This window comes from Ptychodera flava, chromosome 8, assembly GCF_041260155.1.
Source record: "Ptychodera flava strain L36383 chromosome 8, AS_Pfla_20210202, whole genome shotgun sequence".
NCBI classification, from domain to species: Eukaryota; Metazoa; Hemichordata; class Enteropneusta; family Ptychoderidae; genus Ptychodera; species Ptychodera flava.
This window is the reverse complement of record NC_091935.1, coordinates 22,671,113-22,688,803: the sequence shown is the minus strand read 5'-3', so window position 1 is coordinate 22,688,803 and position 17,691 is coordinate 22,671,113. Positions and strand designations below refer to the sequence as shown.

Genomic DNA, 17,691 nt, shown 5'->3' with positions numbered 1-17,691 from the left:
CTCTTAACCGGAGGGCTGCCTTTGGCGAACCACTCCAATAAAGTTTACTTTATACAATGTCAATGGACATGAGTTGTCTATGGAAATGAAGTTAAAAATTGCTTACAGTCGTCCTAATTAACAGACGTTTCAATGGATGTGGCTGAGAAGTTTGTGCACTGGCATCTCTGCTACACGAATAAAGTGTGCCACGTACCGGAGTTCAAATCCAAACCATGCAGGTAAATTTGACATATGGGTTTGGTTATTTTTCAGGGGGGGGGGGGTCATCGACAATCGACATTTTAAATGCTTTATGAACTGTACCTTACTTATAACATTGTGCGAAATATAGTCAAACACTTAAAAAATGCATTCATCTCATTCGATCAGAACCGATTGCCTACCACGATAGTATGACATTCCCTTCAGGTCGACTTCTCAATTGACTGGAAAACCCCGCTGAGGTCAATTGACCCTCATGACACTTAAAATGTCTTTCGTTTGCTGCAGAATAAAGAAACCTCGTACTCTCTACCTATCACTGCGAATAAGTGCGCCTTCGATCAGACGTGTTAATGGAAATTGATGACGGAAAGGCTAACTAGACTTCAAATACAATATCTCTCTTATCTTCCATTTCTCTTCATGTGAACGATCTCGATTCTTTCCAAACCCGTCATCTGCCTCTACTTCTGACTTACTAAGCCCCATATGCATGTCAATGATTCGAATGCGTTCAAGGTATCTTTCAGAAACTAACAAGCTACACACACTGCATATTTTCAAACTCCGTAAAATACAACATGGCAAAGACTCTGTTTATCTCAAAATAACTTTAGTACCTCTAGAAGGATTCAGAACACTAACCATAAGCGTGGTTGTTGGAATTTCAAAATGACGAACAACATGCTGAAACTATGTTGCATCAGTTTAAGATGTTAAAGCGGTGGCACACACAATGTACGCCACTGATCAAAAAATTATTGTTACAAAACGACCTAGCGCTTCTTGTAGACGAGTTGGATGGGTGTGCTCGGCCTGCCTCATAAAATAGCCGTACTGCCACCGTATGCCGAGATGTAAAGAGGGCATCTTTCTAACAACTGTCCAGTTGCTCATGTAACGGTATGTATGTATGTATATATATATATATATATATATATATATATATATATATAATATATATATACATATATATATATATGTATATGTATGTATAGTTAAGTTGACCCTCCCCGGACAGGTTTTCTGAATATGACCCTCTCTAGGACAAATTTTTAGATACGACCCTCCCAATTCCTCAGACCCACTCCTTTACAATAAATGACACCTACCTTGCGTCGATCATGATTTTAAACAGCAGCACTGGTGTCAGGTGGGGAAAATTCTTTTATTCTGCAGTAAATGACAACATCTACACAGATGGCTGATAAGAATTGCCATTATCGTATCCATGACTGTTCACACCGTGAATCTTGGCACTATTGACCCTATGACGTTTCATGCAAACGTATGGTGACACACAGAAGTGGTGATGATATATATCGTTGAGTGTACTTCAGGACAGGGACAACACACTCTGCGGAAATCTGATATCTAATCGTCTGCCACGTGACTCTCTGTATCTCTTTCGAACATATCAGGCTGCATTCACATACCCATCTGGAGAGAAGTATAACAAACTCAAACAAACTCAAAATGCGTTCAAACCTTCCGTCTGACTCTGCTATAATTTTGAAGTCCCTCCCCAAAGGAAGGCAAAATGTGGCTAATACATTGTTTTGTCCAAATTTATAAAATCACTATGCTTGAGAGTCTAAACTATTAACATTTTCCCACTAAAAACAAGCTATATCTCTACATTTAATTGTGTAAATGTACTTTGCTTGAAGTTGCTGGTAAAAAGTGCATGCGTATACAAAAAAAATGATTTTTGTATTTTATCGATAATGTTGATTCACTATACATACTCTCTAAGAAAAGTATGAACACTTTTTTCCAATATAAAACTAGCAATATCTGTGCATTTATAGACGTTGGATAATTGACAATTGACTAGCGTAGGGTGATTATAAGTGCACATGTGTACAATAAATTTCAACAGAAATTTTATGAACCACAATGTCAGTTAACTGTAGGCAAAATAAGTTTTTATTATTAAGCAACTAAAAGTTTGGAACTCGTTACCCACAGAAATTAAATCCGCAAGAAACATTAACAAGGTTTAAAATTATATTAAAACAGTTTGTCAAGTGAGATATTCCGTTATATTTTATCTTTTCCTTTTCGATACATTTACTAGTCATTGTCTGATATATGTGGAATTTGGAAGAACCTTATGTGGATTGTCTCTTTATTGCCTTCTTCCGAATCCGTGGTTCACTTCAATTTACTTGGTATCTATTTCATATACTGTAAGTATTGTAAGCCTTTGTTTACTGTAAGTTTCGTGAGCCCCGAAGAATATTACTTTTTAAGTAAATCCGTCGCTCATTAAAAAGTGTAAATATATAAATAAATAAATAAATAAATTTAATTTTGGAATTTCACCAAAAATGTTGATTCACTACACACAGTCTCTGACAATACTTTACTGTGAATATGTTTTCCGATATGAAAGTAGCAATATCAGTGCTTTTACAGACGTGTGATAATATATATAAATGTAGTCGATTAGAATAGGGTCGTTAAAGGTAGTAGGGGACTCGATCCCAGGGATCGAGTTTGTTCTTGTCTGTAAGAGGATTATGAAGGTGTCATAGCCTTTTCATTTCCATTGAAATTGCAATCTAGTAGGTAAATTTTATGGCAAGACAATCTGATGCCTAAACCATGCCTTTTAGTGCACATTATGTGTACAAGAAATTTGACTTTGGAATTTCATTAAAGATGTTCATCCACGATACATGTAAGTCTATGACAAATATGTGATAATGACGTCTGTTCCTGGTCGTAAGCAGATTATAGATTGTCCTGTACGGTGTTTCTGTTGAAGACATTTCTGGGACGAATTTGCTTTTAAATCAAGCACCAATGTGATCATTTATCCAGACCCCTTTAACAAGTTTTGGTGTTTGGGGAATATAAAATAATAATATTGGATACAGCCCTATACCGGAATGCTATGAAGCCCCCTAAGTTCTGTATCAAAATCCAATAATTGCGACCAACACTATATGTCTATTTAGAAAGTTACTATCTTGAATCGTAAACGAGCCTATATATAAGTTTTAGGGCCTGCCTAAATTGAAAACGACTCTCTCTTTATAGCTTATAAGTTGTTACTCTGAATCGGAAACGAGTCTACGTGTAAAATTTTCATGCATACCTAAACTGAGAACGAGTTTATTGATATCTTGTACGTTGTGACTCTGATTCGAACGAGTTTGTGTGCAATTGCCAGTCCTGTCTGTGAATCTAAGATAAAAGCGGATCTGTCTTCATTTCACTAGCCCTATCTCAGATCAAAAATAAGTCAAACATTTAAATTTGTTAGCCGTTAGTCTATACAACGGAAAAGTATGTACATTTGAAAAAGCAGCTTGACAGTACGCCATACATAATTATATGCTGTCGGCATTGTTAATACATGTAAGTTTACGCACCTGAGCTGTCTTCACCATGGTGTTTTTAATGTTTATATCTGATGTCAATGTGTAAATCTTCACAACTAGTATATATATATATATATATATATATATATATATATATATATATATATATATATATATATATATATATATATATATATATACATACATACATACATACATACATACATACATACATACATACATACATACATACATACATATTATATATACATATATAAACAAAGAATCTGTCAGTGTGTACATTTTCAATATGTTATATATCTATAATAAGTGTTACTGTGTGAAGTAATTGTTTTACTTCGTCCCCTCGTACTTGTACATCCATGCGTGTTGTTGTACATACATATGTGTAAACTTCACCCATCTTATTTCACTGTACACATAGAAAAACGTGTTTGAATGTGTGCCTCATACATCTGCCCTTCCAAAATCAATTGTACTGCAATTGTACTCTTTGTGTAACGCTGTCAGGCCCAAAGGTCGAGGTCACCAAGCCATGCTTTGTAACATCTGATGTTTGGATGTGGTTCTACCAGCAAGTGACCCATACACCTCTTTGTAATACCAAACTGTTAAGAGCAGACCATTGATGGTTAAAATTGATATTCTGCGCCACATATGGTTGCACGAGAGACAGGCAAATCGTCAGGCGGACATGAACAAAGACAGACAGAGAGATAGCGCGAGGGAGATAGTCAGAGATTGAGAAACACAAAGAAAGAATATAGGATTCACACAAGTCAAATTGAGATGTATGCCTTCAACAATACACGAGAATAGCCCCGTTTTTGTTTTCCCTTTTTGGGGAGTCTTTGTTGGGGATAGGGGAGAGGAGGGTGGCTTTCGATGACCGTACATTCAACTTAATGTCATGATTTATCATTGATCAAGTTTCGTCCCATTGCCTGACCCGACATGATCTGAGTTTCAATGGGGCAAAACCATTTGATTCTGGGGTACAGTATTCATCACTTTTCCATTCTGCTGGGACTATTTGTGAATGCATCGAACTTTGATTTGCTTTTAATTTCTTGGTTTATTTGTTTCATATTAGCAAAATGTCATACAACGACCTTCCTTAGTTCATCATTCGTAAATCGAGAAATACGGAGACAGCTGATCGATAAATAAAAATATTTCAAAGTCCTGCTAATCACCCAGACTGCCGAAAAAATCTACAGAAAGATACTTCAAAGATTTTTTGTGTGCATGGTAGCTTTATAAGACTTTCAAAAAATATTGACAGTCCGACAGAATATCAGCTCCCCTCAGCTACTTGGGTAATGTATTTGTACCTATAGATTCACATTTAGAATGGACTTTACATCGTGAGTTTAAATGTAGGTCACAAATCGACAGGGCGCAAGATGGCGGTGAACGCGAACAACATGGACATATCTGGTAAAGTAGCACTGGTCACAGGTGGTGCCAACGGTATTGGTAAAGCCATAGTTGAGATACTTTTACGCAAGGAAGCAAAGGTTAGACTATCTTTAATTATGAAGTTAAACTGCTCAATCAAGGTTTAAAATTTTGGCTTTGCAATTGCAGAGTCTTGTGAGGTCAAATAACCACTATGGACATACCAGGTGAGTAACTCCGGAACGGGCTGGGCGGGACAGAGCTCTGTTTACTTCACTAATCAAAAGCGCGATTGAGAAACAGGTCAACAACTGGACCGCGAAGTCAGACTGTCTGGGGTCAAACTTACTTACCGTTTAGTTCTGAACAGAGCAAAAACACTATGTTAGTATTTGTATATCTGACACGATCGGAATTAATAGTTCCAATCGTGTTATCTCTCAGTCATGCGAAGAAGATAGGAACTGGGTTATACCTCCTGGGTCATGTTTTGATGTATCTGTCGACTACTGTGACAATACTTACACTGTCAAAGAGCAGACCATTGCGAATAGGAAGCAAATCACTGGCAACGAGAGGTCATTTGCTCTAGGGGTCACCAGTGATAAACTGTATACTGGGTGACTGAAGGGGCGGGTCAGTTTCTTCTACCTTGGTGTGGATTATTTTTCTACGAGCATCAAAACGTTGCTGACCCCCTTGGAAATAAACATATAACAGGCAGACTCCCTATTCCAATTTCAAAACAGGGTGAAACCCGAGACAAAGGTAAATCGAAAGGTGATATATATATATATATATATATAATATATATATATATATATATATATATATATATATATATATATATATATATATATATATATACACACACACAGGTGCCGCCAACTCAGCCGTTCGTGCAAAAAGGTGTTCGTGCGCAATTTTTCAGCGGGTGGGCAAATTTCAAAACTAATCAGCGGGCGGGGAGAAAAAGTCAGTATTTAGTGTGGGTGAAACAGAACTCAGTACGTTTGCAAACTCCTAGACCATACTGGGTTTGACACATGGCATATTATGTATGTCAGTGGCCGTGTAAACGATGCAAGCGTGAAAGGCTACTCGAACCAGCCGTAAACGGGCCAACAACGGCAGCTTGCTGTCGATGTCATCAACCTCGACCGGAAGTGTTTACGGATATACTACGGAGCCATTCAAAGTTTCGGTCCAAGGTCAGCTACTACCAACAATCATGACGACGTGGACTCTCCGTTGATCTAACATCTCGGCCTCCTAATTCTGATGCACTGACAGTAATCGGAGACAACTTTCATTCATCGTTTTTTTCTCCATGTCTCTGATTTTACCTTGCCTTGTTCTCGATATCGCGATGGTACCGAAACCCTCCAGTATGTTTGTCAACTGTACCTTTCAAGCACCCGTTTACGTCAAGTTCTGTCGTTCGCCGGAATAAAATAGCTCTTCTCAGGAAGCCATCGAAAATCAAATTTATAGACACAATTATTATTGAAATATAAGCATTTGAATAACAATGTTGCAATGAATGCTGTACTACTATAGCGACATAATAATGATCGTATTGATCAGCTGATACCATGGCATGCAGCTCGCTGATCATGCTGATGTCGATGCATGAACATTCCTTTTTCTTCATCTCTGGCATTTCACCGTGTCGGCTTTTTGAATGGCATGATATTTAAAGGTGATGTTTCAAGTTCGATATAGACGGTAGGGATGCAGTTACTTTTCATTTCCTTCGAAAATACATCGTTTTTCAATTCAAAATTGAACAGTGAAAGTGCTGGTCATTTTTTGTGCTGAACAATTGTAATTTAGGTATAAAAGTTTACTTACAGTGACAATGCATTACTTACATTCTCTGAAACTGTTGCCCTCGATCTAATTTCAAAGTATTGAATATGAATTATTCTACTTTGGTTCTCCCTGTAAACTTTAAAAGCAGGATCGAAAACTTTATAAAATAAACAATCACTTGCAGTAATATCAACAAAACACAATCTCACCTTTATCAAAACCATGGACAGAGCAAAGAAAGTTGCGTTTTTGCTTGGTTCCCATCACATCTCCTAAGAAGCTAAAGAAACAAGTTTGACAAGTTCTGGCAAACTCTGATGTGAACAGTGTCTGAGAGGACCTTTTCTTTTATCGTCGAAACAAATAAAAGTACAACAAATAATGACAAAAAATGCCTCTTTAAATTGATAGTTAACAAAAGGCAGTTTGTGAATTGATTTTTGTCGTTTTCGTAAACGATTTCGTAACGATTTTAACCAATGGAAATTTAAATAAAACTATTTGAAAACTTGTAACAGGAAGGAATATAGTTGCATCCATGAGACAGAAAAATATCTTGTTATTGTCTCTTTCTAAAACATGTTACTGTTACAGTATCAATATATTGTCAAATATTTGACACGAAGCATGTTGCTCTCTAATACAAGTTTTGTTATGCTTTGTACAAGAATCCTGATTTCATAATGACTAACATGCTTTGCAAAACAGACTTTGAAATTGCAAACATCCAGATATCTCTGATAACATATCTCTGATGTATTAAACTTACCTGCCTGAAGGGCACGCCGAAAACTGCAACTGAATGATGATATTCATGGCTTGTATGGTGCCTCTTATGCAATTATGAGCCCCTGTAAGTGTTAACAAATGAAACTACATGTACTAAAGACATGTCAAACGTTATGAATTGCACTTTGTACAGCCAGAAGTTTGTAATGCCGTCACCATAACCCAGTACAACTACAGTTGTTTATTTATATGTAGTAAACGTAATAATGACCACAATACAGCGACGGGTAATATGCTAATTAAACACTCTTACGTGTGTACCATAACCTTATGGTCCACCACTTGTGGGGTTCATTTTGAGCCTTATATATTCTTGGTAAATACAATTTCGCAGGCTTTGTTTTGTGAAAATCTGGAATTCTATTTTCTCAAATAGGGAAAACACAATCATGAGGTTCATTTTGAATTTCAAACATAGTTAAATATTAGGTAATTTGTTTCACTTGGTCCAAAATTCACACGGCGACCCCCGATTTTTTTATTTTTAAAGAGAATGATGAAATTCTGTTCGAGGAAAATTTGAGAAAAAGTTCAAGTCATTTAATTTCAACTTTCTTATGAACATATTCGTCTCGCTTTAGGGAGTTGGCATCGTGGACATCGATCCGATCAACGGAAAAGAGGTTGCAGCCTCGCTTCAGAAGACTTTTGGGGATGAGAGGATCGTTTTTGTGAAGTGTGACGTCACCAGTAACGAACAACTAAATGTGAGTTTGAAGACCTCAGTTGAATTACTTCCCTGTCGTTGAAGTTACATATATACCACGATTGGAACTAATTCGGGATAATTGGATGATGAAGTAATGTCAGTTTAAACTGCAAGTGTAAACTCATTTGCTTTCTTTTAAGTTTTTAAGTAACACAGTTGTTTTATGAGTAATTTGTAACATTGCAACATTCAGCTATAGGGCACCTAACGCTTTTGAGAAATTTGAAAAATATGAATATCAAATATGTTCTACATAGCTCCATCCAATGTTGTATTAGATTTTATACGGATTTTTATTTTTTTTTCCTCACAATGTTGTCAATTTTATAACGTTTATATAGCTTCTTCTCTTTTTCTATTCATTATGTGAATCCTTGAATTAATAAAAAACAATATGTCTCTATCACACCTCTACAGCTGCCTTCGAGGATATAAAAAAGAAATTTGGCCGACTTGACATTGTATGCAACAATGCAGGCATCTGCAATGAATACGACCCCGTCAGGACGATCGCTACCAACCTGGTAATTATCAGTCATACCCCCGGTTTGTTTGATTACAGGGCGCCACGGTTTGCATAACACGTATTGGTCGCACTTTAAAACCAACGAAAAAAATTGTCTGTTACTGTGAATGTCTTGCTGGTTTTCTTCATCGTTCTGAAGTTATCAATTTATGAAATCTCAAACTGTTTACAATAAAATTCCTGTGTAATCTTTAAGTTGGAATGGCGTTTTAAAATTGTTTAACCCATAAAACAACAGCGCCAACACGGGTCAACAAACCGTTTGTCAGCCTGTCATGAGCTGAATAGTCCGGCAGCCAAATCCACTTTTTGTCCTGAACCTTGTTTTAGGGTCTTAATTTTTTTTAAACCGGATTTTGCTAGTCAAGAAACCAAAGTGACAAAAATAGTTACTGGATCTCTGTCAGTATTGAGCAATTTTAGATAATTAGCATAAACAAAATGGCCGCCAAATTATCACAAATTACCATTGGAAGCTGTAGAAGTAGGCTTTATATTGTTAAAGTCTGCCAGTAAAAGCACATTTCTATTAGTGCTTCACTAAAAAACGGTTTATAATCATAGATGAATAAATTTAAATACTAATTTGCATAAATTAACACAAAATTATCGCAAATTACCATTGGAAGCAGTAGAAGTAGGCTTTATATTGGTAAAGTCTGCCAGTAAAAGCACATTTCTATTAGTGCTTCAACTAAAAAACGGTTAATAATCATAGATGAATAAATTTAAATACTAATTTGCATAAATTAACACAAAATTATCGCAAATTACCATTGGAAGCAGTAGAAGTAGGCTTTATATTGGTAAAGTCTGCCAGTAAAAGCACATTTCTATTAGTGCTTTAACTAAAAAAAGGTTAGTAATCATAGATGGATAAATTTAAATACTCATTTGCATAAATTAACACATAAACCAAATTTATAGGAAAGCTTGAACTGTACCAAAGTAGATTATAAACAATGCTACAATGAATGCTAAATGAATTGGTGTTTTCCTATGTTACTCGTAATATGTTTAATATTTTCGTCTTCTATAATTTTGGACACAGTGTTGGGACACTATGGCGAAACAAAAAGTCTACAACGAGGTAAAAGTAGGCTCCGTGTTTCATACAGCTCTCTCAAAATTATACACGTGCCCGAACACAAATATAACCGGTCCAATAACTGGCAAACGAAAATACCACAACAGTCTTACAAGGAATACAATCTCTAACAGAAAGAGACCAAATACAACAAGCAAAGAAGCTCCTCGGACGTTTCGAAGAGAGTCAAATAACAACTTACACATAAACTCAAAATATAAGTTGTTACGTACAAAAAACTACTTCCCCAAACCAAACCAAAGGGCTCTTTTTCAGGGCCACCAAATTTTTCAGCCAAAGAACTACCATTGAAATACGATGGCCAGGCCGCCATCATATTCAAAATACACACAGAGAAAATTTAACAGATTGAGGAAATCTTCTCTGATAATGGAAGCAAAAGAAAAGAATTAATTAAAGAAACAAACAAAAAATAAGACGCAAACAGGCGTACCAAATACAAATCCCTTAGAACACTAAATGTATTAAAATATCTCTTGGAATATAAACAGCACGATTGGAACTAATTTGGGATAATTGCATTTTTATATTTTGCGAATTTCTGAAAAGTGTACATGCTCGGTGCCATATAGCTGAATGTTGTAGTATCGCAAATTACTCATAAAAACAAGTGTGTAATATAAAAGAAAAGCAGATTAGATTACATTTGAAGATTAAATCGACATTACGTCACCATCCAATTATCCCAAATTAGTTCCATTGTGTTAACTCCTGAAATAACATTGAATAGAGGCTTAAAATTTATCCCTGGAAAATTCCGAAATTCATTTCAATACAACCAAATCTAACATAATATAGGCAGAAAAATGCCATTAAAACACTATCAAATTGAACCATAACATTACCATAAAACCATTCGATAAAGACAGGGGAAATGGAATAGCAATATCAAATTAAACAGATTACATTGAAGAAAGTCACAGACTTTTAAGCCAAATACAAAAGTGCACGTAAATGACAGCGACAACACAACCAGAAAACTACACGGACATGTACAAAAATAAACATATAGACAAATGATACGTTCAAATATCATGATCCTTGAATACACCTGATATGCACACCAACGCAGTATCCACTCCAAAAATTCAAAAAAGTCACCAGCATCAGCAAAATTCATTTGTTGTCACGGTCCAAATTATTTATGGCTGCTCTAGCCCACACACACAAAATATCGGAATACATAAGATAGACTATTTCTTAAAACTGATTGTACAAAACTAGCCAATGTACATTAAAGACGCAACGGACTTTACCAACAAACTAAGCAAGATAACAATACAACATAATGCATTATTAGTCACTCTGGATGTAATCTCGATGTACACAAATATTCCACAAACTGAAGCAAGCTGTCACAAACGCACTTGATTCAGTATCAACTATCAATTACAGCTGTAAAATATAAAGAAAAGATCGAAGCGTTCCACTAAAGAATGACTAACAATATTTCTGCAACATAACACGGTTGAATTTAACAGAAACGTTTATCAACAGATTTGTGGCTGTAGCCTGGGTTCACCAGTTTCTCCGGAAATCGCTGATACAACATTCTACAACCTTGAAATTGAGGTCATTAAACTACACAGAAGCAGACTTTCCTTTTGGAAACGATTCAGAGATGATGTTTTCAAGATCTATACGGGAACAGAAACTGAGCTGAATGTGAATTTATGGCTAAAATCAATAAGTTACACTGAACTTTCAAATTTACAATAGAGTATTCTCCTCAAAGTGTCATAAATGATTTACAAAGTCATCGATACAATAAAGGGAGAATTCTCGACACAAAAACTCACACCAAAATAACGGACCATTTCAATATCTAGCCAGAAACTCATGCGACCCAAAAAAGTATTTTTACTGGTTTAATTAAGGTAAATTGCTGAGATATGCCCGTGTAACAACATATAATAATAACCAAGACTTTGACAAGAAAGTTGAATTTTCAACAAAAAACAAAAACAAAACAAAAACAAGGTTATAAGACCACATAAATCGCACAATCAGAAAAGGAAGTTGGACACACAAAGTGCGAATCGTACCTCAAACTAGGGAAAATCAATAATAACAAAACTTATGTACATACGCAACCAAATACAGTTCACAAATTAGAACAAACGATATAATAGCACTAACAATGAAATGGAAAATAATTGAAAGCAATGAACGTCTTCAGCTTTTGTTCCCTGAAAAACCAATAATAGCATAGAAGAGAAACAAAACTTAAAGATGAATTACTTGTAGTAAGAGCCAAAATCAACGCAAAGGATCAACGAAAAAGAGAAAAAAACAAACAAATAAACACATAAGTAAAGAACAAGAGAGTTCAACAACATACAAAGGAAAACAGGCCAAACACAAACAATACAAATATGCAATCTCACACTGGATGGGATTCAGATCCAAATATATCAATAATAGTTTCGTTACTAAATGAACAAATGTAATTCTAGAGGTCATACACGAACAAAATAAGGATAACAATATTAAGAGACTGAAGAAGAACTCACATTTAAGAGTTTCGAAATGCACGTTAAAATGGATCACAAATGATTTTTGACACCACAGACCGAACGACGAATCGTCCTAGTACATCCAAAAATAAATTAAACCCCCAAAAATACACATATTAAGAGTAACATACGAAAAAATTGAACATCCTCAAATATAGTATGGTGTGTTAAGCCGCCTTCCCCTTTTTACCTTTAGAGAACCCGAGTAACTTTGGAAATATCTTCTATAAGTCATTGTACTCCAAACCCATAGTCTTTTTCTGATACACAAAGTGTGGCTAATCATGGATTCAATGTGACGTCAGCAGATTCCATATCAACCTCGAAAGTAGTGTAAATCACAACGTTTTTTCTTAAATGTACATAAAATGCATTGATAGTCGAGCTAGGAAAAAGTTCCCACCTTACTTAATCATTGTTTCGGTTAGAAAATCACAACTCAGGTTGGTTTTAGCCAAGGCATAAAGATCACTAACTTACTTAGAAACATAACAGAGGCTCTTGGCAGAGTGAAACACAATTACCAGAACACTGTCCGCATCAGTTTATATCTTTTTACAAGTAAACAGACAAGTACTTGACAATGGGCAAAGGCTAAACTAGTCGGCTGCTTATATGTCTGATTATCAACATTAAATTTGCAAGAGAAAAAGAAGTTTATGTACATACAACTATTAAAACTGATGTAAAAGTTACTGTGTTAAAATAACTGCACAAAGTACAGTAAATGATAATAATGTAGAGTTACGCTTAACAAAGAATTGTTTACAGCTGGCCGCCATCTCGAAATTATGCAAATTAGCATGTCATTCAAATAATATATGCCAACATTTATGTTCCAGTTTGCCGTTAGCAACTGCTTGGTGATTAAACGAGAAAAACAAAGTTACAATATGTGTAAAGCCATTTGAGTCTTCTTTCTCATACAAAGTGCAGTAAGCTGGCAACCATTTTGATTATGCTAATTTTCTCAAATTGCTCAATGCTGACATAGGGCCAGTAGTTATACTTCTTTTTTGTGGTGGTCTTGACAAACGAAATCCACCAAGAAAAAACTTAAGACCACAAAGCAAGGTTTACCCCACTGGCAGCTGGCTGCCGGACATGTTTACAGCTAGCCGCCATCTTGAAATTATGCAATTAGCATGTCATTCAAATACTATATGCCAATATTTATGTTCCAGTTTTCCGTCAGCAACTGCTTGGTGATTAAACGAGAAAAACAAAGTTACAATATGTATAAAGCCATTTGAGTCTTCTTTCTCATACAAAGTGCAATAAGCTGGCGGCCATTTTGATTATGCTAATTTTCTCAAATTGCTCAATGCTGACAGAGGGCCAGTAATTAAATTCTTTTTGTGGTGGTCTTGACAAACGAAATCCACCAAGAAAAAAACTTAAGACCACAAAGCAAGGTTTACCCCACTGGCTGCCGGACTAGAACAACACTTCCTATGCCCTGTAGGGGACGCTTTTTAGAACAATTTTGCCGAATGGCATTGTTCAAGAAGTTTTTATGGGAGGATTAGAATTGAAAGGAAAAGAGAAATTGTCGCAGATTTATTGAAAGTAATAATAGATCATTAGAGGAACAGTAATGCTAGGTAGTTGTTTCGTTCTCAAAATGTTTATTTGTAGCTGAATCACCTCATTCACAATCACTTAAAAATCAAATGACAGATATAACACACCTACGGCGGGGTGTCGCTCCTGGTACAATTATTCAAAATATACAATCGGCATCAACGGGATGAGTCAAACTCAAGCAAAAATTTACAATACGAGAACCTTCTACATAATCGAAAACGCGCGAGTTGAAACGTTATTCCCGTAAGTTTTCCAGGAAAATGCCCAACATGCAACTTTTCGGGTGTGGTATAAAATTAATTTACCAACTTTTGTGACGTTGTGATTGTCATGTTATGTTGTTGTTTTTCTGATAACATTTTCTAGCTAAAATATTGAAAAGTTTAAATTCTTCTTGAAGCTAGCTTTTCCATATTCAAAAGTTACCCGTTCTACACGGTTTTTATCAAGTTGAACCGAACATTAACATTGTTTCCGCTTCCCGATATTTTTTTTTAAATTCTTACAATATTGTTTGCTTGTTGGGAGAGGGAATGTGCAAATATAATACAATTAACTTCTATAAATGCTAAATAAACATGTTCAAATAGATCTTAAAATATATATTCACATCTTCTTTGAGATGTGGAAAAACTACAAACATAAAACTTACACTTTCAGATCCCGGTGATCATTGGAACCTACCTGGCAGTGGAATTCATGGGAACACAAAATGGTGGGAATGGTGGTGTCGTCATAAACGCAGGATCTATTGCAGGTAACCATATTTAATACCAACCCCTCATGTATGTATAATTAGCCAAAAAAGCACACCCAGCGACGGTATACCACGAGATTTTGACCAGTTCACGACATATATGCACGAGCGATAGCGAGTGCATATATGAAGTGGACTGGTCAAATTCTAGTGGTATACCGTCCTGGGTGTGATTTATTGCTATCATATCATAATAGTTTATTGAAATTCTGGTGTGGAATGTCATAAAAGGAATTTTGCTCAAGCTGAGAGCTCGCGCGTATGACAGCCGTGGTATATCGCCAATATAACACGGTTCTTTTCGCGTCTCGACCAATAAGATCAATGTATTTGCACCATCAATATACTGGTATGATATAATAAATAATACTGTAGCGCTATCAATTGTATATATAAGTGACAGTATCCGGAGTGTAATAACCGAGGCGATGGCGTGCAAAAGTAATGTTAAATCTCGTTTGTTATAATTCGTCGAAAATTCGTCTATTTTCACAATCATGTTACAGAAGAAATTGACATTGTTCACCTGTTTTGCTTTTTCCAGGTGTTATTGCCCATAAGTACGTTCCCGTCTACACTGCTTCAAAACACGGAGTTGTTGGATTCACAAGGGCTGCTGCTGTATGTAACTTTTTAAATGTCTTTATATCGCATTTCCACATTCTTGTATGCCATTTAAAGCTGTTTTCGCCTCCTATTCTTCATGATCTCGTGATCTCCTTCCGTTCATAAGTACGTCAAAAAGACAAGAGGTGATTTATCTGTAAGATGAAAGATAACGCTTTCAAGTGAAAGTAGGTGCGCGGAAAGTGCAAGTTCTATAGATAAACGTACATAATCGCCGCCTGAAGGCATCAAGCTTGTTTTGGGTCGAGAGAGGATTATGATGGTGTGGTGTAGGTCTTCTCTTTTCCTTTCAAAGCATGTATTGGAATAATAGTTTGCTTCAAAACTCCAAATATCTCTCTCTCAAAAAACTAGATATTGATAAAAGTGTGTTTGATTCGCCTTCATAAGCCAGAGAAATTTAAATGTTGGTGGCAGTCAACTGTTTTTTTAACTTAATTAACATAGTTTCGTGAGGTCCTTAGATTACAATAACGGGGAAGATTCACATGAAGAAATTGATGGAATATATATTCACGCCAAGAGCTTTGGAATGAGTTTACACAAATGGTAGATCAGAAATGTATTGTAAAAATGTGAGAGTCTTAAAATGTGTTCTCTGAAGCACACTTCCACCTCATGATGACATGGAAGAAACTATTCGATTCCGCTGTTACGAAGAATCTTTTTATGGGTTGCACAAATACCTTATTACGTTGATACGAAACTCAAAATCTCGAGTTTACTAATGTGAACGTCCGGATTAAATTTGTCAGTGAAATTTAAATTGAGTCAGCACATCAGCGACTCAAAGAATGAGCGGCAGCTGTCACGTCTCTTTTAAAGCCAAGGCGTCCACAGCGCTTTTGTTCTGTAGCTTTATGCAGTTAACTATGAAATAGTTGCATTAAATGTTCTTAAGCCGTATTTAAAGGCAGAAGTACTAGAATCCACGTAACTATAGTTAGATTCGCTGTAACCATGGAAACGGTGACATTTGGTTGTATTTTTGAAGGTCAAATAAAACTAATTTCTTCTGTTATACCTCTTTTTTTCAAACCTTTACGTCGGATTACAGAAAGAGCCAAATGTAGAGAAAAATGGAGTACGGGTATCGGCTGTATGTCCAGAGTGGGTTGACACTGCAATGATTGCCAATTTTGAAGATACTTGCAAATATACAACAGAAGCAGAACAGCTGAGGGCGGCCATGAACTTTATCGAGTGAGTTCTTGTTGTGTCGTTGTCTGTCCGCAGAAACGTATAGGAACTGTAAATGTCATCGAGAGAGCTTTGGCTGTGTAGAGGTCTGGCTAGTTTTATTCTCTGGCGTGGGCGGTTTCAGAGGAAAAGATTAATTGAAAGGACGTTTTGAACAAGAAACTACCATAGCACTTGTACAAAGAAGAAAAAACTATGCCAAATGCGAGAGGGAAACATCAGCAGTTGTCGAAATGGCTTCTGGTAGTAATTTTGTTATCTTCGCCGAGGTTCTTGAGAAAACACTTTGAAATCACACTTTGGTCGTCTTCGATCGCAGAGGCACAATATCAGTCATGAGAAATTATCAGTTCTGACGATTCAAATAAGTCTCTTCTGGCAATTAGTGTAATATCATTGTATTCTTCTTCACTTCAGTAATTTGCATGCATGCCCTTTTTTTCTCGGTATATTGTTGTGTATTATATGAGATAATCTAAGTATATAAGAACGATATTTACATACGTATAGACAGATACGTAGATAGGTACATAGATACATAGATACATACATACATACATACATACATACATACATACATACATACATACATACATACATACATACATACATACATACATACATACATACATACGTTTGTACGAAAGTACGTTAGTACTGATCGGAGGTACGTACGCAAATACGTATATACATCACGCGTTTGTATACGCTATCACATCATGAAGCTCTCATACGATATCCACTTTTCCGGAAAGACCTTGCCATCTTTCCCATTAACACTAGCCGACACCTGACTTACGCCATATTATTCTCCAAAATAAACGATAATAAAGCGAGTGGGAGCGTGTAAAATGTGCAATATGTTATTTGTACTTTTCTTATTTCAGACCATCCTACATCGCCGAAGTGGTCGTGAAACTAATCGAAGAGGCAAGATATAACGGCTGCGCATGCGTGGTATCCGGGGACAATACGATGACTGCTGTAGAAGAGCCAGACATACCTTACGGCAGGATGCTGAAGTTGTCTTCTTAATACCGCCATTTTTATCGCTTGCGATTATTATTGGCTATTGTAATTTATGTCTCTTAATGTTTTT

At 36.0% G+C, this 17,691-nt stretch overlaps 1 protein-coding gene across 1 annotated transcript; it reads left to right on the top strand.

The window, feature by feature from the left end:
- The first annotated feature begins 4,963 nt into the window (after positions 1–4,963).
- LOC139138025 (15-hydroxyprostaglandin dehydrogenase [NAD(+)]-like) lies at positions 4,964–17,627 on the top strand. Its single transcript, XM_070706245.1, has 7 exons — positions 4,964–5,077; positions 8,144–8,252; positions 8,689–8,795; positions 14,669–14,765; positions 15,310–15,386; positions 16,450–16,595; positions 17,480–17,627. The coding sequence occupies exons 1-7, from the start codon at positions 4,964–4,966 to the stop codon at positions 17,625–17,627; spliced, it is 798 nt and encodes a 265-aa protein (XP_070562346.1).
- Positions 17,628–17,691: the final 64 nt, after the last annotated feature.